Source organism: Phascolarctos cinereus, unplaced genomic scaffold (assembly GCF_003287225.1).
Source record: "Phascolarctos cinereus isolate Bilbo 61053 unplaced genomic scaffold, phaCin_HiC Scaffold_7;HRSCAF=346, whole genome shotgun sequence".
In the NCBI taxonomy this organism is placed as follows: Eukaryota; Metazoa; Chordata; class Mammalia; order Diprotodontia; family Phascolarctidae; genus Phascolarctos; species Phascolarctos cinereus.
In genome coordinates, this window is record NW_027556180.1 from 45,064,812 (window position 1) to 45,085,356 (window position 20,545).

The 20,545-nt window shown below is 42.5% G+C and overlaps 1 protein-coding gene across 1 annotated transcript in view; it reads left to right on the plus strand.

The window, feature by feature from the left end:
- The window catches only part of CLRN1 (clarin 1), a 46,459-nt gene that overhangs the window by 15,237 nt on the left and 10,677 nt on the right, over window positions 1–20,545 (plus strand). The window contains exons 2-4 of the mRNA XM_078147255.1: window positions 3,686–3,719; window positions 7,256–7,271; window positions 15,274–15,453. Coding sequence (XP_078003381.1) covers window positions 3,686–3,719; window positions 7,256–7,271; window positions 15,274–15,453 — 230 coding nt within the window. The remainder of the gene's footprint in view (window positions 1–3,685; window positions 3,720–7,255; window positions 7,272–15,273; window positions 15,454–20,545) is intronic.

Consider the following 20,545-nt stretch of genomic DNA (forward strand, 5'->3'; position numbering starts at 1 on the left):
GATGAAGGGATTATATGCCTAGCAATAAGATCTCTAGGTCAGAGGGGCATGAGTGAGTTTTTTCCATGTAATTCCCAATTGTTTTCCAGACAGTTGGACTAGAGAGGGAGCTATGGGGAGAGGCAGGCGAGGACTGAGCAAAGAAGAAGCTCCCTTGGGAGGAGATAGGACACCATCTGATAGTTTCCTATTTTAACCAATTATTCTTGCTAACTAGCTTCTGAGCTCCGTTGTTTCTGTGATGCTGAAAGGCTTGAGCACTGTCAGCACCTTGTAAACTTTGGTACTCTGAGGCAAAGTCCCAGTTGCCTCTTACCTAGGTATGTCCAGGAAGCTACAGCTCTAAGGGTGAATGTTAATAGAGCAGAACAGATGGTACAGCGAGACACCTCTCCCCGTAGGGTCAAACAAAAGTCTGATTCTTCTTGTAATGGATTTCCAGAGGCCAGCCCTCTCCTAATCATTTATCTGTGCTCCTTTTGAAGAGACTAACAGGGGTGCTTCCTAGAGGCACGCCATCAGTCCGAGTCTGTGAACAGATTATTTCAGACAGGTCATTAGTGAGAATGACCAAGAAATTACAGGAGGGAGATGGAAAAGGGAATGGGGATAATATATCAGGTATGAAGAAAGGTCTGCGACAGGCATCACATAAGAAATTAATATATGTATATGTACCCGAAGAGGCAGGGATGCAGGTGACAATCATTGCCTGCTTAGAATTCTATCAAAGAATCTTAGAATTGGAGAGTTTAAAAATAATGGGAAAATAGGCTACATTCATGTAGCCCTCTGACCAGTTAGTGCTTAGAATAATAGAATGTTAGGGCCAGGAAGGCCTTAGAGGTCAGCTTAGCTCATCTGCTCATTTATAGCCATCAGCCAACGTTCTTTGCCTCCCCACGTCTGATCCCCATGAAAAATTAGAGCTCTGGACCCCTGCCAGTTTTTAAATGTCCAAAAGGAGCTTTTGTGACTGAGAACACAATTCTTCTGCCAAAGGAACACCAGGCTCCTGCGGACTGTTTCTGTATGGAGCCCCAGATTCTGCGGAGCATTTCTTTTATTTGAATGTAATGTTATATTGAAAGAAGAGACTGGTGGGAGACCTGGGTTCTAGCTCAAACCTACCACTAGCTTGATGTGTGACTTCGGGTGAATCGTTTTATTTGTTCAGTCCCAAGCTCCCTGGGAATGGCAGTGCTCACTAACTGAGCACCCTTCCCCTCACTGACCCCAAGGTAGCCCAGCCCCTGCAGACGTCAACCAGGGAATTGGTAATCCCTATAGACGATCAGCCGAGGCACCCACTTCTATAGGTCTGCAGCACTGGCTTCCTGAGCGGCTAGGGGACCCAGTGTGCCAAATTCTGATGACCCACAACACACACTCATTGTCACCAAAGTCCTTGGTATCGTCAACTGATTCAACATCGGAAACAAATTGTGTTCTCTCTAAATGATACATCGCTATCTGCTTGGCTGCTGCCCTCTGAGGGCCAAGGGGCTGGGCCATCTGGTTTGTGGCTGAGACTTCCTGTATGAGTATCTCCCCCTAGTAGAATGTGCACTTCTTGAGAGCGGGAGTTGTCTTGCATTTCGCTTTATATGCTTAGCATTTAGCACAGTCCCTCATACATAACAAGCACTTAATAAATATGTTTTCATTGATACATTCATTAATTCATTCCTACATTGAAGGCATTGTGCTAAATGCTCAGAATACAAAGACAGAATGAAAAATTGCTCCTCCCTCCCTCCCCTCCAGGAGAGCAAATTCTTGGGAGAGAGGGTAGAATATTGACAAAGATGACTAAGTGGGCAGCTAGGTGGTGCAGTGACTAAAATGCCAGGGTTGGAATCAGGAAGACTCATCTTCCTGAGGTCAAATCTGGTCTCAAGACACTTACTAGCTGGGTGACCCTAGGTAAGTCACTTAGCCCTGTTTGCCTCAGTTCCTCATCTGTAAAATGAGGTGAAGGAAATAGCAAACCACTCCAGTATCTCAGCCAAAAAAAATCCAAAAAACAAACCAGACCCCAAATGGGGTTTTTTGGATATGACTGAACAACAACCTGTCTTTGGATCCTGTATAATAGTGCAAGAAAATTAATCATAATTAATTGATAATTATAGTTGTGCAAGAGAGGAAATAAAGTGCTAGCAACTGGGACAGAGGTTCTTGACTTTTTGTGTGCCAGGGACCCTTTTGGCAGTTTAGAGAAACCTATGACTCTGTCTCAAAATAATGTTTGAAAATGCATCAGATCTGGAGAGAAAGTGGAACCTCAAAATAAAGAATGAATATTAAAAATTTTTAAGAGAGTGTATCAAAATTATAAAGTTACTGAGAAAGTTATTAATTTTTTCTAAAAAAATGTTCCTAGATCCCAAGTTAAGAGCCCTTGAACTAGACAGGATAATATAGTTTCTCACAGGCAGCTGTGCCTGAGTGTCTGTTCCTTGTCTGAGCTTCATTTTCCCATTCCGCTAAATGAAGGGATTGGATTAATCATTGAAGTTCTCCTCAGCTCTGATATCCCAATTCTGTTGTGACTCCAATGCCTTTGACTTGGATGTAGCCTTATTTCATCCTCAGATAATTGGATTATCCCCTCTCTGAGATTGTACAACTGACTGTTTCCACCAAAGGATGGGGAAGGGTCCTGGGTGGGTCCATTATTAGTCATAGCAGTCACCTAAATGGTAGCAAAGATATACTATGGAGGAAATGGAGGAGGTCTGAGGGATTTGAAAACATTAGTACAAGCTTTGCCAAAAAGGTGCAAAAGGGACATCGATATCTGAGGGTGCAAGATCAGAGGAAGATAAGATTTAGAGCTAGGAGGAGGAATATAACGCTGGCATTTATTTTAGTAACTCAAAAGTTAGTTACCTGCCCCCTTCCCCTTCAGATTCATTTAACCTTTCATGGTATAATTCAATCATTTCTTGTAAAAGACATAATTCATATGAGAATGAATTATTCATTCTCATAATTTTTATTCATTAAATGATTCAGTTCAAGAAACATTTATTAAGCACCTAGGAGGCAGCCTGGCATAGTGCAAAGAGTGTTAGAGCAATTATCAATAAGACCAGGGTCAGACCCTGCCTTTGACACTTACTAGATTTGTGATGTGAGCAACGCATAAGGTCATAGAATCAGAAATGGAAAGGATCTTAGAGTCCATCTCTTCCAACCCCCTTGTTTTTACAGATGAGGAAAATTAAATGTAGAGAATTTAAATGACTTGTCACTTTCTAAGCTGCTTTTTCTGCATTAGCAAAATAAGCGTAATAATAATACCCACCTCACAGGATTGTTGCAAGGATCAAATCAATCAACTGATCAATTCATAAGCATTTATTAAGCATCTACTATGTACCAGGCACTGTGACATTATGTTAAGGACTTTGCTATGTAAGTAAAAGCTGTTATTTTTGCTATTAAACAAACAAACAATCAATGTAAGGAGCTCTGGTGAGGACTTTCCTTTACTTATCTAGATCATACCTTCTTGGCAATATAAGAGTCTTAGAGAACTCCCTGGAATCCTGAGGGGATAAGCGACTTGCCCACAGTCACATGGCTAGTTCATTTGAAGGCGTAGCATGAACCCTCTATCCATCAGGCCATTTGGCCTGTCATGCCAATCATGGTGCTCAGAGTTGGAGATACAAAGATCAAAAATGGACACACAATCTCTATACCAAGAGGTGTAATGGAAAGTGTGGAGTATAGTGATGGAGAACGGGAGACCCAGATGAAGTCTTCTAAGAAAATGTGAGGAGAAAAGACTTTCATCTAAAGTGAACAGGAGAGGCTTCATGGAAGAGGTGGTATTGAGGCCAAGTCATATTTAAAGGAAATGAGGTTTCTGTAGGAAACTCCTACTGAGGTTGCAATCAGCTGAAACCCCCAAAGATTTTCAGACGAATGGTTGTCAAACCATCCCTCCCCCATCTTTTATTTCTGAAGTCCATTTCTTGTGCCCAGGTGTAAAGGTTCATATGGATTCCTATTAATATTCTTCTCATTCAGTAATGTTCTATGCTTTCATGACTTTTTGGGTTCCTGGTTCTGTCACCTAGTATCATCTCCAGATTTGATAAGCATGTCATTGATATCTTTATGTCATTGGAACCAATGTTAAACAGCACTTGGTCAAGCAGAGATCCCTGAAGCGCTCCACTGGAGATGTTATTCCAAATTGACATAGAACCATTAATTGTTATTCTCTATGTCAGGCTATTTAATCAGTTCTGAATCCAGCAAACTGTCCTGTTACCTAATGCACATTTCACCATCTTTTTCACAAGACTGACATGAACTATTTGATCGCATGCTTTGCAAAAATCGAAATAAACTTTGTCTACAATATTGTCCTAATCTTCCAGCTTAGGAATTTTGTCAAAAATGGATATAAAGTGAGTCTGGCAGGACTGTGCTTAATAAAGGCAAGTCAGTTCTTTGTGATTGTTGCTTCCTTTTCTAGATGTTCACTAGCCATCCCTTTAATAATACATTCTAGAATGTTGCCAGAAATTGAAGTCAGGCTTAATGAACTACAGTTTGCAGATAAGTCCATACCTTTTCTTGAAAATCTAGATAACTTTGAACCTCATTGATTGTCCATGATTTTCCCATTGACTGTGTCTCAGCAGTCACATCCTCTGGTTCTTTCAGTACCCCAGTATGCAGTTCATTGAACCCAGGGGGTTTGATTTCATCAAGAGCAGCTAGGCTCTCTCTAGTTATCTACTTATTTATATTGGGTAACAACTTCCAAGAAGCTATTTTTGTTCTGATGTTTCCAGTGCAAAGGTCGTTCTCTTGGCTAAGAAAACAGAAGCAAAATGGAAGAAGCAAAGGACTAGGAGTGTCACAGAAACCCAAACATCCATGGAGTGGATGTTTGGTACTGTTGTGCACTACAGAAGTCAAGAAGGATGAGTAGTGAGAAAAAGTCATAAGTCGATGGTTATCTTTTAGAAGACAGTTTCAGCCACGTGGTGGGACCAGAGGCCAATAAGGGGTTGAAGAGTAAATAAGTAGTATGGTTTTGGAGACCATGGTAGCATAAAGGGAAAAAAAAAATTCACCCATTTTCTAAAGGGGAGGGGATATTTGAACATGTTTATGGGTAGCAAAAAAAAGGAACAGCAGCTATGAAGAAGTTGGAGTTGGAGAGAGAGAATTATCAATAGGGCAAGATCCTAAAGAGTGTGAGAGGGGAAGAGATCAAGGCCATATGTAGCTGAATTAAAACATACAGCTCACCCTCTGGGAGGAGAGATAAAAATGGAAAGAGGTTTTTGAGGCATAGAGAAGGGGAGCTCATGGTGAACAGCCTTAATCTTCAGTTAAGATGGAGGGAAGGTCATTTCCCAAGGCTGTGTGGTGTCAGTAGAGCTGGAGGCTTGAAGGGTTTTCACATAAATGCCAGAAAGATTGTGATTCTCAATCAAAGATAGATAACAGGAATGCCACATGGAGCCTTGAGGCCAACTTGTATTAAATAACATGAATTTGTTGCATGGTTTCTTGACTTCCTCTAGCATGACTAGCAGCCAGGGAATAAGAGTAGAAAAGGCAGATGGTGGGAGTGACCCAGGACTCAGCCTTGGTAGGAAGCGAACAGCATAAAGATGAAGTGGCAGGAGAAACTGGAGGGCAGAAGATGGTACCACGTTGAGCTAATTACAGGCTTGAGACCACAAAGGGGCAAATATGAGGATACCACAGGGATGATACTGTAGGAGAACAAGAGGGTACTGAGAGACCAAGACCATTTAATTACTGCAGGTGCTGCTGCTGCTGCCTCTCTCTCTAAACTGGACCACCAAGAGCCATGCTTGAGAGGTGTTAAGCCACTTGGTTCTATACTCTACACTCCCTGGAACAGTGCATCTTGCCTTGGCCATTTTCACCACATGATACCACGGCAAACCCTGCCTTTCTCAAAGAATTGTAATCAAATCACCACTACCACTGCCCCTGGAAAGAGTGGTAATGGACTGCTCTGTTATTCTATTCATAATCTTTGTGACTTCCCAATCCATCACTTCTTTCCCAGGCCAACATGCTTCCAAATATATTGTCTCCTCCATTAGGATGGAAGCTCTTTGAGGGCAAGGACTGTTTAATTTTTGTATTTGAATCTTGAGTACTTAGCACAATGTGCTTTTCATTCATTTGTGCATTCATTTGTTCATTCACTCATGCACACACGCATGTATGTATTCATTTATAGGATCATTGTGTTAAAGAAAAATATTAATACTGTCAGGAATTAGTTTGCCACCAGTCTGCCAGAAACAATTTTATTTAATTTTAGATTAACCTAATTCCAAGTCATTTCTGACTTGGAGGGAGAGCTGTCTAGTATGGCAGAGTTATCCCTTGCCCTCTGATATGTCTCTGCCTCAAGACAATTTTAGGTAATATTTGTAGGAATTGAAGAAAGAAAATCAATATAATTTTTGGTTAACATATCATAACCCCTCCTCTCCCTCTCTCTCCTTTGGAACCCTCTCACTGAAGAATCAATGGGGTTCCTCCCTCAGACCTATATTGAGAATTTAAGTTGAATAGGAGGGGCAATGAAGAAACTACTTCTCAACCTTCTTCTCATCTCTTCCTTCCTTCCAGAATCAGAGAAAGAAGGTTGTCCTTAGATAGGTCCATATCCTGGGCTCACAGAGGGGTGGGAAAAGACAATGATTTTATTTAAACACGATGTACTCTGTTAAATTTCTGGTTATCACCTTTAATCTATTCACCTAATTAAATGAGATAATATTTGTAAAGTCTTAGCACAACCCTGGCACATAGTAGGCACTTAATAAATTTGTGTTCCCTTCTCTTCCCTAATAAAAGGCAGTTTTCCCCCTTTTGTTCAGATCTATCCTACCTTCAAACCAGAAAATTAAGGAAAGAGCTTTTTATTAGGCTAAAGAAACTATTATCTTATTATATTTTCAGGATTGCAAATAAGGGTGTTTTTTTTTAAATTTGCTTCTCCATGATAGGACTAAATAGAAGGCTATTGAGTCCAACACCCTTATTTTTACAGATGAGGAAAATGAGGCATACAAAGGTTAAGTGACTTGTCCAGAATTATACAACTAGTAAATGTCCAAGGAAGGATTTGAACCCAGATCACGACTAATACAAATCTTGTGCCCTCTCCACTACAGTTTAGGAGAAATAAGATGGTAGGAGGAACTGAAAAAAGACGAATCTGTATCAGAAAGGAAAATTTCAGAGTTCAGGATGAGGTTGGGGGCAATGATAGGTTCTTAGGTCCTACCTCCTTAATTGGTGGCTGAGGTAGAGAGGTCACCAAGGTCAGTGGGGTTGAGGTTGAACTGTGTAGCCACAATGCTAAAAGGGTAATCATTAGAAATATTGAAGTTCCCAATAATAAGGGCCATGGTTGAGATGGAGAGAAAGGCAACAAAGCAGCTACTGAACTCACTGAGGAAGGAAGGAGAGCATGCTAGAGTTTGGTAGATAATAGCAACAAGGATCCACCCAGCAGAGAGAAGAAAAATCGCGTGAATAGCAAACGGGGACAAGCTGCTGAGCATAATCGAGGAGGGAAGGTCTTAAAATGGCAGGGATGAACAAGAAGTATGGTGGTTCTTCCTCTTGGCCCTGGGTGGGGAGGTTCAGGGATGAGGAACATTGAGAGACAGAATGACCAGTATTGAAGATTCAGGGTCTTTAGAAGAAGAAAGCCAGTGCCAGCAACTGGAGGGCCTATAACAGGGAGAGGTCAAAGGGAAGCTGGACACAGACTGGGAGCTCCAGAAGGCACAGTGAAACCCAAGGCAGGACAAGGAGTGGGGTCAAGCTGAGATGATCTGGAGAGGGACAGTGCTTTACTGGAGGGGTAACAGATGAAAAGAGTTTTTTTCTCCAGAGAGGAAAACTGAATGACAATGGGAAAAGCCAGAGGGAAGAATCTGCCAGCCATAGGGGAGAGGGAATTACCGGTCCTTAAAAGCTTGTAGAGTAAATTATCCCTGAGGTTCTAATTAGGCTGGTGGTGTGAAGAAGCCTGGGCCAGAAGTGTCTCCCAGATGGAATCTTCTCAGTTAATTGCATGGGGACAGGAAAGACCAGAGAGAGAATGGGAAGAGAGAGGAACAGAAAGCTGAAGTTTCTGTCCTGAAGTTTGTGTACGATGCCTTGTCTACTCTGCCTCTGCTGCATCTCTGACATGGATCCCTTCCTATCTACTCATAGGCACACCAGCCTGATTCAGGGTCTTGTCACCTTAGTCTCCCTGCCTCTAATCTCTGCCTTCTCCAATCCATACCCTTCCACATAACTGCCAAAGTGATATCACAAATCAGACCATATCCATCCCACACTCAAAAGAGTTCAAGGGGCTCCCTGTTACCTAAAGGTTCAAATCCAAATTCTTTCTGGCATTTTAAACCCCTGTCATCCTGGTCCCAAACTGCCTTCCTAGCCTCATTATATTCTCCTCCCCACTTTATGCACACTACTGCCAAGCCAAACTGGCTTTCCCTCCTCCTTTCTGCATTTCATCTCTGGTCTCTGGGCTTGATGCCTGGAATGTACTTCCTAAAATCTCTTCAAATCCCACATTTCCTTCAAAGCTCAGCCCATGGGATGCTTTCTCCATGAGGCCCCTCCAGATTTATTTCCTCAGATGCTAGGGTTTCCCCCTCTAAGATTACCTTGTCTTTATTTCCAAATATATTTAATTACATAAATGCTGTCCCTGCTCTGCCTTCCAGCCTGATAGAACAGAAGTACCCTGAGGGCAAAGTCTGGTTTGCTTTTGTCTTTGTCTAAGTCCCCGGGGGGGGGGGGGGGAGGCAGCTAGGTGGTACAGTGGTTAGAGTGCTGGGCCTGGAGTCAGCTGCGCCTGAAGTCAGGAAGACTCATCTGACCTCAGACTGGTTGTGTGACCCTGGGCAAGTCACTCAACCCTGTTTCCTCAGTTTCCTGGAGAAGGAAATGGCAAACCACCCCAGTATCTTTGCCAAGAAAACCCCAAATGGAGTCACAAGAGTTGGACAGGACTGAACAACAACGAAGTCCCCAGCACTTAGCACAGGTTCTAATGCATAGTAACTGCTTAATTGATTGACTGATTGATTGTTAAAGGTGAAGGATGCCTCTGCTGATAGGAGCTCCTACATGATAGTGCCCTCAGTTAAGTGTCAATTTAGATATTTATCAGTTCACTGCAGCATGATGGGGGTCTACAAGAGTGATCCTGATCTCATGGACAGACAACACTGTTATTCAAATAACTGTGTTATACAGCATTACAGCTTCCGTCCCCATTAGTGTGAATAATGAAATAGTTGAATTATTTTATTTCACATTGCTTATTTCCGCAGAGTTGGAACCAATAGCATGTTTTTACACAATCACAACTTTTAATAGTGTGAGTTTGAATACTTGGGGTCACATCATTGGATTCCTTAGTCGCGTCAACGGAGACCTATCTGTATGTGAGAAATGTCATGAGATAGAAAAGAATGCACCGTTGATATTCGCACTAATGGTACCTGAACTGATTTGACTTTCAGTTCTCCTGAATAGAAATGGCTTCACGAGCAGGCAGTATCAGCCTTGGGCCTTAATAGATGAGCTCTTAATCATGAAGGCAGACATGATTCAATGCGGCAGCAAGATGCCGCTCTCTACAAGACAGGAGACCTTAACCTGTTTTGGGTCATGGAACCCTTTGACAAGCTAATGAAGCCTACAGATCCCTTCTCAAATTAGTGCTGTTTTTTAAAAATTACAGTCAAATGCTAAATCTCAATTAGAGATTAGTGAAAATAAAAATGTATCTAGATTGATATTGATAGTAATATAGATATAAATATTTCCCGTCCAGGTTCACAGACCCACTACAAGTAGGTCTACAAGTTATTCATTCTTTAAAAAGGGTGAACAATGTCACCATTGCCATGTTGTATTTCTCTATGTGGTATTTTTTCCCCTTCAATATGCTCATCTCCCCCAACCCTATTGCTCCCTTGAAGTATTTCTCCCTACCCAAGTGGGGTCCTTGGACCTCAGGTTAAGGACCTCTGTTGTAATAATGAATTTCTCCTGGAGGCTGATTAAAGGCCAGGCCATAAGAGCAGTAGTTAAGGAGGGTCTCTTATCATCAAGTAGACAACCCTTCTCATCAGCATCAATTGGCAGGAGAGGTATTTTCCATTTTGAGTTTTGTATTGAATAGATTTAAAAGCTAGTCAAATCCTTGAGGGGAGACTCTCTTTTACTCCTTATAAGTATAAACATGTCTTTCTGCACCCTTTCTTCTGTGTGAGTTACTTTTATTGTTCTGGGATCTGGGCCAATGATCCCTCTCTGGTCGAGGTTCCATTAACTACAACAACAGTAGTAGCAGCAGCAGCAGCAGCAGCAGAATTATATGGTTTTAAGGTTTACAAAGTACTTTAGGAGTATTATATAGTGTATTAATAATAATTATATTATTATATCACATAATTTTAAGATTTGCAAAGTACTTTATAAGTGTTAGATCATTTTGTTCTCACAACAAACCTTTGATGAAGATGCTATTATCTCCATTTTATAGATGAGAAAGCTGAGTCGCAGGGAGGTCTTCTTGACTTCAAATCCAACCCTCTATCTAGTGAGCCACTTAACTGTCACTGTTTGCTTCTAGGCAAGGGAGGGAGATCTCAGGGATGATCTTGAGTTAGCCCCGTCCCCTGAGACAGAGGCAATGAGGAAGCAGGCCACAGACTCTACTAGTAAGCAAGTGATGGATATGTTTCTGGGGCTCCCCAGCCCCTCCATTCCTACATTAGAGACTAGTACCCAAAGGATAAACTATTCGCTTAGATAGAAATCAAGAGAGAAGCAGGGTTTGTTTTTAGAAAGAGAGATGAGCACATTGGTAAGCAGAGGGGGAAAATATACCATGTAGAGAAATACAATATGGCAGTGGTGACATTGTTCACCCTTTTTAAAGAATGAATACCTTCCTTTGCCTTACAGATAGCTCACCAGATGATTAGAGCAGAAGACCAGATAGGAATGATCAGGATTATAAAAGATCCAGAAACACATGGGGAAAGCCCCAAGTCCCCTGCCCATTTCGCATGCTGGGGGTGAAACAAAAAAGGAAAAGCCACCCAACTCTTGTTTCTAAAATAGCCAATAAACTAAAACCCCAGACCAAGCTTGCTAACATGACTTCTCCCAGGGCTTCTCTGGATGTTCCTTATCTAGCCTCAGGCAAAAAAGGCGTGTCAGGGAAAAGACAAATTAGTTTTAATACATGTAGATAGTCATTAGATATCCAGGTATTTTTCATCAGACAAAGTAGCAGCCTGGTAAGTAAGCATAACATGAAGCAATTCGTCTCCTGGTGCACAACTTTCTGATGATGAAACCTTCATGAGGATTAAATACAAGTATGTACATATATTTTAAGCATTCACTTCCTGTATGGTAAGAGGGCATACATCTTTCTAAGTTGCTTCAGTTTACTAACACGCCCTCAACTTTTGTACAGCTTTAAGTAACAAATCACAAGTTAAGTAAGAAATTAAGTAAGATCCTTCCTGTGGCATAGGATGTCTATTGGACAAAGAGAGGTAGCCTGACTCATCATCACAGGTAGAGGTATAGGGAGAATTAATAGCTGGCCCAGGAGAAGAATTCCATATTAAACCATTGGCATCATTTCAGAAATTGTATGCTCCTAGAGATCAGGAATGGGGCCATAGGGAGCAATAAAGCCAGTGGTTTACCTTTGGATAGAGTTGGTATAGATCAATGGATTCAGGAATGAGGAGCGTGCCTGAAGCTGAGCTAGCCTACCACTCTTCCTCCTAGATGGCAATGATGGCCTCAGGTTAGCCATTTCTCTGAAATGGGGTTAGAAGATGTAGGGCCTCAAAAAACACATAGGAGAAGATGATGCTATTGGTACCAAATCAATAGAACCCATTTGATTTTTTTTTTTTTAAAGAATCACAGAATCTCAGGGTCAGAAGGGACCAAAGTCAGGGCCAGTGAGGAGTGCCCGCTTGACTTAGCCCTACAGTGATTTTCCCAGGAGCCAGCACAACTTGTCTGGAAATCAAGGGAACGACTCATCCATTGGTTACGTCACACCCTAAAGGCAACCAGGAGGAGATGTGGATAGCCACTACTGTAAGTGGGAATCCACTCTCTTCAGGTTCTGAAGTGGCAGACAAGAACATGCCCCAGTGTTGTGTTGGTTTGTTTTTTGGGGGAGGGATCTTTTTATGGTTCTGTCTTTGCTATACTTTCTTAGTAAACATCCTTTTATAGATGCTAATTTGTATTAATTGGTTATTAGTGATATTGGGGAAATATTAACTGGAAGTGTCATTGAGGGAAATATTCTGGAAGGGGTGTCATGAGCAAATATACTAGAGAAACCCAGACAATCCCTTAAAGTTAGCCCAAGAACCTTGAAGGGAGAAGCAGTAGCCAAACTCTGGGGACCCAGGACTCACACTCAAAGAGAGTGGACTCACACTTCAAGAAGTAACTACCCTTAGTAGCTGTGTGACCCTGGGCAAGTCATTTAACCCCAATTGCAAAAAAAAAAAAAAGAGGTAACTATCAATATTTTCCCCACCCAGTTCACTTCCAGATCGAGTATAGCTGATGGGTAAATAACTCCCTTGCTTGCAAGTCAGGGTGTCTCAGGTGCTGTGTTGGTTCAGTGATGAGCCAAACCATTCAGGTAGCTCCTCACTGGCCTGGGCTGCTGTAGCTATGAGCAGAATCATTCGTGGGTTCTGGGTATTGAGCCCATGACCAGGCGGCTCCTGGAGCCTTTGGAAGTCCACATTCTCTCTCTGGTCCTCATTCTCTGAATATCAGGAAAGAATAAACTCAACCAGACAAAAAGAAATGTAACAGCAATACGTGCAAGGCTATCTGGTGACCACATAGGGAAGAGGTTCCTGAGCAAGCTGCTTACTCACAGCCATCAGGGAGCAGAGAAATTTCATCTGTTCATGCTTTTTGTATGCACACTCGGTTCCAGCGAGGCAGTTGATTAAAAAGCTTTTTGCCACCATGGAGTAAGCTGCGAGGAAACAGAGAGAGAATACCTGCACATGCTCTGAATCCCTCCCTGCTTGCCTACTTCCCCAAACAGGCTCACCAGTCCTTCCAATGGGCTGATACAAGAGAGAGCCTATTGCACGTGATCCACTGGTCCTCATGTTGCATTTACAACTACCCCTATTAAATTTCATTTTATTCAATCTGGTCTTCTGTTCTATTCCATCAAGATCTTTTCGGATCCTGACTTGGTCACCCAGTGTATTAGCTAGCCATACCTCCCAGGCCTGTGTCATCTGCAAATCTGCCAAAGATGCCACCTTTTTCTAGGCCTGATTTTTAAAAAAAAAATGTTAAACAGCACAGGGCCAAGTACAGCTCTCCACTGGAAATCTCCTTCTAAGTGTCATCAGATTACTAATGGTTCCTCTTGGGGATCTTCACCATTCAACCAGTTCCAAATCCACCTAATTGTATTATCCTCTCCTTTACTTTTCTCTTTTCCATAAGAAAACAAGACTTCCCAGCAGTGGGGTTGGATTTCACTACTCTGTCCATACCTCCTTACCTAGTTCTCCTTATAGCCAATGATATGTACTTGTGAGATGGGTGGCCATGGTCAGAGACACAGCATGTGGTCATGGAACAAAGTAATGGCAACTAGTTTGTGCGGGAATGAAAACCATAAAACTTTAGTCTCATTAACACCATGGATTAACCAAGTGATTCAACCAGACACAAATAGACAAATCAAGAGATGACTCCTTATGAAATGAATAATGCCAATATTTCTCATGCTCATTGGTGGTGAGGAGCTGCGTTTCAGTTCTTTTTTCCTATCTCAATACTGGGGACATACCCAACATTCCATGAACAGTCTTACCAACTTGTGCAAATGTCACGTGGATTTTTGTCAGGTCACAGGAATGAGTTTTGGTTGATCATTCATCATCTTATATCCACTAACAATTAAATCTTGCCATGAATATAAAAATTAGGAATTAATTTGCTATTTCTTCTGGGCAGAAAAAATCAAATTATTCTTGTGTCAATCACATAAATTCATTTTCCATAGATCCATGTTACATAAAAAAAAATTGACAGTTGCTAAGGACTTCTTGGGCTTTCAATGTGGTCAAGAAATATGTTTCCACAGAGCTAAGGGCAAGATCAAACCCTCCTTTAGTGTCTGAATAGCAATACACTGGAAATGATTCTGGCTTAAGCCAGAATTTTAATTTTAGAAAAATGAAGTGAACTACTGAGAAATGCCATTAAAATTTTTATCATCACACATAGTGACCGAGATGGGAAAGGGAGCAATTATTTACTGACATAAGGTATGTTCAGGGTCACATCAGTTTTTCCCTCAAAGCTCTTCTTCTAATGGCACTCTTTGCCAGTTTTCAGTGCTGAATTCTTCGAACTGTCCTTAAATATTCTTGTAAATCTGCTTATAATTACAATGAAAAGAGCATCTCATTTATTTGAAGTCAAGCCAATAAGAATTTATGTTCATCTATTATGTGCCAAGCATTGTGCTAAGCATTGAGGATAGGAAGGCATATATGTGGTTCCTGCCCTCAAGGGGCTCATATTCTATTAAGGAAGGGAAGGGAAGTCAAGGCAAGGGAAGGGAAGGGAAGGGAAGGGAAGAGGGAATGGGGAAGGGAAGAGAAAAGGAAAGGAAGGGAAAGGAAGACACATTTATTAAGCACCTACTGTGCTCCAGACACTGTGTTAAACACTTTATAAATACTATCTCATTAATGGGGAAGACAATATACAAACAACTATGTACAAATAAGACACATACAGAATAAATTGGAGCTAATCTCAGGCTGAAATCTTCACCACCACCCCCAAACACAGACTCCAAGGCACTAGTCCTAGATTTCCTTTCTTCTCTTAATCACTAAGGGGGACTAGAAAAGGCTTTTGCAGAAAGTGGGACCTTGGCTGAGACATGAAGGAAGAAGCCAGGAAAGCCAGGTGGCAAAGGAGGAGAGGGAGAGAGCTGCAGGAATGGGGAACATACACAGAGTTGAGAGATGGAGTGCCCTGCACAAGCTTGAAATGGTCCCCAAGAGGAAGAAGGGGAGGACGGAAGATTTTACAAAGAAATCTATTTTTAGTCCATTGAAAACAAGACTTCTTTTAATCCTTTGTGTTTTTCTCAATCTTCAGTTTTTCCAGATTTGGTCAAAGCCATCCCAGTGAGTATCCATGTGAATATCATTCTATTCTCAACAATTCTTATTGTGTTGACAATGGCCGGGACAGCCTTTTTCATGTACAATGCTTTTGGCAAGCCCTATGAAACTCTTCTTGGCCCACTTGGACTGTATCTCTGGAGCTTCATTTCGTGTAAGTACTCCATTTTAGGTTCATAGACAAATCTGCCTTCCTCCTTTCCATTAAAATGTAAGTTTAATTTTAAGATGTGATAGTGCATTCAAGACTGTGGCCACTTCAGGTGAGTTTGCACCAATATATCTTGGTAACCCTAAACTTGGGACCTGGGAATTAGTTTTTATCAATCAACAATCAGTGGTCTTTATTGAATACCTATTATGTGTCCAACACTGAGCTAGGCACTGTGACTTAGAAAGATCAATGAGTGTGGAGTCAGGAGACCTGAGTTCAGACCTTAGCTTCCTACTAGTTGTACAACATTGAATAGGTCATTAGATCATAGAACCACAGAGCACAGAACCAGAGATCTAGAGCTGGAAGGGCCTTAGAGTTCATCTAGTCCAATGTTCTAATTTTATGATGTGGTTTGAACACAAGTCCTTTGACTTCAAATCCAGTGTCTTTTTTTTTCCCAGTTGTTTCTTGTTGTTTCTATTTCCATGACACTTCTTTAATACATTCACTTCTCCCCAATAACAGAGCCATCACCCTAGTTCAGGCCTTGATTTCATTTCAGTCATTTTCAGTCCTATCTGATTCTTCATGACCCCATTTGGTGTTTCCTTGACAAAGATACTGGAGTGGTTTGCCATTTCCTTCTCCAGCTCATCTTACAGATGAGGAAACTGAGGTAAATAGAGTTAAGTGATTTGCCCAGTGTCACACAACTAGTAAGAGTCTGAGGCTAGATTTGAACTCAGAAAGATGAGTCTGCCTGGCTCCAGGACTGGCACTCCATCCACCACGCCACCCAGTTGCACTACAGGCCTTCATTGCCCCTCATCTAGATGATTGCAATGGTCCCCTGACTTATTTAATTATCTCAAACATCCCCCCTCCTAATCGCCCCTCAATCCATCTTCCACACAGCCACAAAGGTGGTTTTTCTCAAGCACAAGTCTGATTACCCTCCTCGTTCAATAAACCCCATCAGTTCCCAATTATCACTCAGATCAAATATGAACTCCACCACCTGGCTTTTAAAACCCTCCCCAACCTGGGCCCTCACTACGTTTCAAGTCTTCTTACCTATTTGCTACTCCCTTCACACGCTGTGATCTCACCATATTACCATATTCACAGTTCCACTCTCACACACCCACAACATTCCATCTCCCACATGAGTCCCCTTATGTCTAGAAAGTGCTACCTCCTTATCTCTGCTTCTTGGAGTCCTTGACACCCTTCAACACTCAGAGAAAATGTATTTGATGCAGGAAGCTTAGGCAGCTAGGTGACACAGTAGACAGAGTTCTAGGCTTGGAGGAAGGCTTGAATTCAAATCCTATCTCAGACAGTAGCTGTGGGTGATCCTGGATAATACTAGCATCTATCTCACTGCAGTGTTGTGAGGCTCAAATGACATGACATATGTAAAGTGCCTGCAAACCTGAAAGGGCTATCTAAATTCTAGCTATCATTACTATCTTTATCAAATTCTAACTATCAGGAAGCCTGTCTTGATTCCCCTAGGGGCTAGTGCGCTCCTTCTGCAAACTGCTTTAGATTCATTTTGTATATACTCCATCTAGATTTATTCAAGAGAGTGTTGCCGGAAGCCCAAGCCCTGATCACAGAAAAGAGATCAAACAAGGAGGAGTCAAACCAACTGTAAAAGATGTAGTCAGGCCAAGTGATCCCTCTCTGAAGTGTGAATTAATCCCTAGAGTGAATCAGAAAGGAAGAAAGTCCAAAGGATGAAGAATTATAGGTCATGCCTCAAAGTGACATTTCAAAGTCAGTTCAGAGACTTGAAGAGGAAGAGAATCGCAGGGAAATGGAGAAGTATTTGTTAAAATGCTTAGCACAGTGCCTGGCACATAGCAGTTGCATTATAAATGCTTGGTTCCTTCCTCCCTTCCTTCCCTCCCTCTCTCCCTCTTTATTTCCTTCCTTCCTTCCTTCCTTCCTTCCTTCCTTCCTTCCTTCCTTCCTTCCTTCCTTCCTTCCTTCCTTCCTTCCTTCCTTCCTTCCTTCCTTCCTTCTGTCACTCCCTCCTTCCTTCCTTCTTTCTCTCCCTAACTTTCTTCCATCTCTCCCTCCTTTCTTCCCTTCCTCCCTTTCTTTCTCTCCCTTCCTTCCTTCCTTCTTTCCCTCCCTAACTTTCTTCCATCTCTCCCTCCTTTCTTCCCTTCCTCCCTTTCTTTCTCTCCCTTCCTTCCTTCCTTCCTTCTTTCCCTCCCTTTCTTTCTTCCAGCTCTTCCTCCTTTCTTCCCTCCTTCTCTTCTTTCTCTCCCTTCCTTCCTTCCTTCCTTCCTTCCTTCCTTCCTTCCTTCCTTCCTTCCTTCCTTCCTTCCTTCCTTCCTTCCTTCTATCTCTCCCTCTTTCCCTCCCTCCCTTTCTCCTTAACTTCTTCCTTTTCTTCCTTCCTTCCTCCATTCCTTCCTTCCTGCCTTCCTGATTGTAGTCAGAGCCATGCATGCTAACATCTGAGGCCAACCACACCTAGGCCTATAGGTTAACCTCTAGACTAAGGTTAGAAACAGACTCAGTGGTGTTTAATAATCTTAGATGATATTTAAATGGCCCTTAATTAAGGTCTTCAAAGTGCTTTACATACATAATCTCATTACAGCAACCTTGGAAGGCCAGTACTATGATTATTCCCATTTTACCAATAAAAGAACTGAGGTAGACAGAGGTAAAGTGGCTTGTCCAGAAGCATATGACCATTAAGTGTCAGAGACAGAATTTAAGCCCAGGTTTTCCTGGCTCCCAAAGGCCAGGGCCTATCTACCATGAACATGCGCACACCTACACCCACACCCACAGCCACACACACCCCCTCCTCCCCCCACGCGCACACACACTCGCACACACACATGCACTCATGCACAAACCAGTTGGTAAGAAAACTCTCAAAATTTCCCAGCAAAAGCAGCTCTGTGGGAAGGTGGCCCTCTGTGAGCAATGAAGTCGGATGAATATTCATGAGCAGAAGAGCTGATCCTCCAGACAGCCCCTGCTGTTCATAGTCATCCTCATCATCACATCTGAGATCCCTGGCGCTTCGTGCCACCCCATGGGGTGCCTGAGAGCCCAGAATTCACAGTCAGGGGTGTCACAACCTCTGGAGCCTGTGTGCCAGGCCCTAGGAGGAGTTCTGTCCTGGACTCGGGACCCTTTCAGGGTATGGGCCAACATGCTAGGGTGGGGTAGGGGTGCCTCCAAGGGTAAAGGATTATCAAGGCCCAATATCTGCAGAAAGATACCCAGCAGCCCCCAGAAGACCACAGTCTGGGGCTGCCTATTTTTATTCCAATGCTATGCTCCTTAGTGGGCAGGGAAGAGTTAATTTCTTTTGTACAAGACCACACTCTATTAAGTGCTTGATAGATACATCTTTATAATGACATGAAATTCAACTATTCAGACCGTGTAGAGTATGACATGAAAACTGGAAAAAACGAGTTTGCCTTGAGTTACATTTATGATGTATGTAGCCTTTGTGAATGATAAACATTGTGAACCCCAAACCCCATGAACACCATGAACCCTAATCTGAAACAGTCTGCTCTAAGAAGGAGACAAATGAAATTGGGGTACATGTGTCCACGGTTTAATTTCTCAAAGTGGCTTAGCATGCATTGCATGGGAGTTCAGTTCAAAACTGGGTGCCCCTAAGGGGCCCAGTTCAGAACCGGCTCAGTTTGGGATTTTGGGGTACAGCCTTATATTCCCAGCGAAGAGCAGATGTTCCCAAGGGGGTGCCAATCCATCATGATTGGTTGACAAACTAGGAGGTGGGCGGGTTCCTTAGATCACTCAGTCCATGGGGCCCAATATGGCCTCCCATCAAAGGAAATACCACCCCCCAGTCTTGGAAGTCCAAACCTGGGTAGGATAAAGCCAATTCAGGCCTAGGTTGGAGTTTGACCAAAATGAGAAGGTTTGATGCAATCTCATTGTCAGAGATGTCCTTCTGAACAACTTTGGACAGAAAGCTGGCAGGGTGGAACTCTGAGTCTCCAGGACACAGATTACCAAGAGAAATCATTTTTAACAACATGCATACATATATACATACATACCCACACAAATGCAAACACACAAACATGAAGAACAGTACAGCCTATTGGATACCACCTACAAGTCAGGAAGAGCTGGGTTCCATCCCTGCCTATAGCATGTACTAGCTATATACCTGGAAGGAGTAACTTACTATTTCAGTACAGCAAGCAACTCCAAATGACCAAGTCTTTGCTGTTGTTGTTCAGTCATGTCCAACTCTTTGTGATTCCATTTGAGGTTTTCTTGGCAAAGATACTGGAATGGTTTACCATTTCTTTCTCCAGCTCATTTTACAGATGAAGAAACTGAGGCAAACAGGGTAAAGTGACTTGCCTAGGGTCACACAGCTGGTATCTGAGGCTGGATTTGAACTCAAGTCTTCCTGACTCCAGATCTGGCACTCTATCCACTGCTCCACCTAGCTGCCCTAAGACCAAGTCAAAAAGCTTCAACCTTGCTTTAGCTTCCCACCCTTTCTCGACCCTGAGGCATCTGGAGGGCAATGGATAGAGTGTTGAACTTGAAACTAAAAAGAGTTGGATTTGAATTCTGCCTCAGACACTTACTAGCTATTTTACCCTAGGTAAATCACTTAACTTTTCTCAGTCTCTGTTTCCTCATCTGTAAAATGGGAGTAATAATAGTACTTAACTGCCAAGATCAAATGAGATGACACATGTACAGCTCTTTGCAAACTTAAAGTGCAATATAAAATGCTAGTTATTACCATCATCACCACCACCACCATCATCATCATCATCATCATTAGCCTGGATAGCCTCCTTCCCAACCTGAAGAAATTTCCGTCTTGGTGAACTCCTCACTGTTTCAGAAAAGGCCTCCAGCTATGCTTCAGTCCATCCTCAGTGGTCACCTTACCCCTGGCATGGCATTCTTTCCCTCCTGGTTCCACCCTCTAGCTCTAGAACTCTGAACTATCAAATCAGTTCTGCCATTGTTCCTGGAAGGGGTGCGTCAAACTACTTCCTAATGGCCCCATTCACCACCACCAGCTTTCCAAAACACAGTGCCC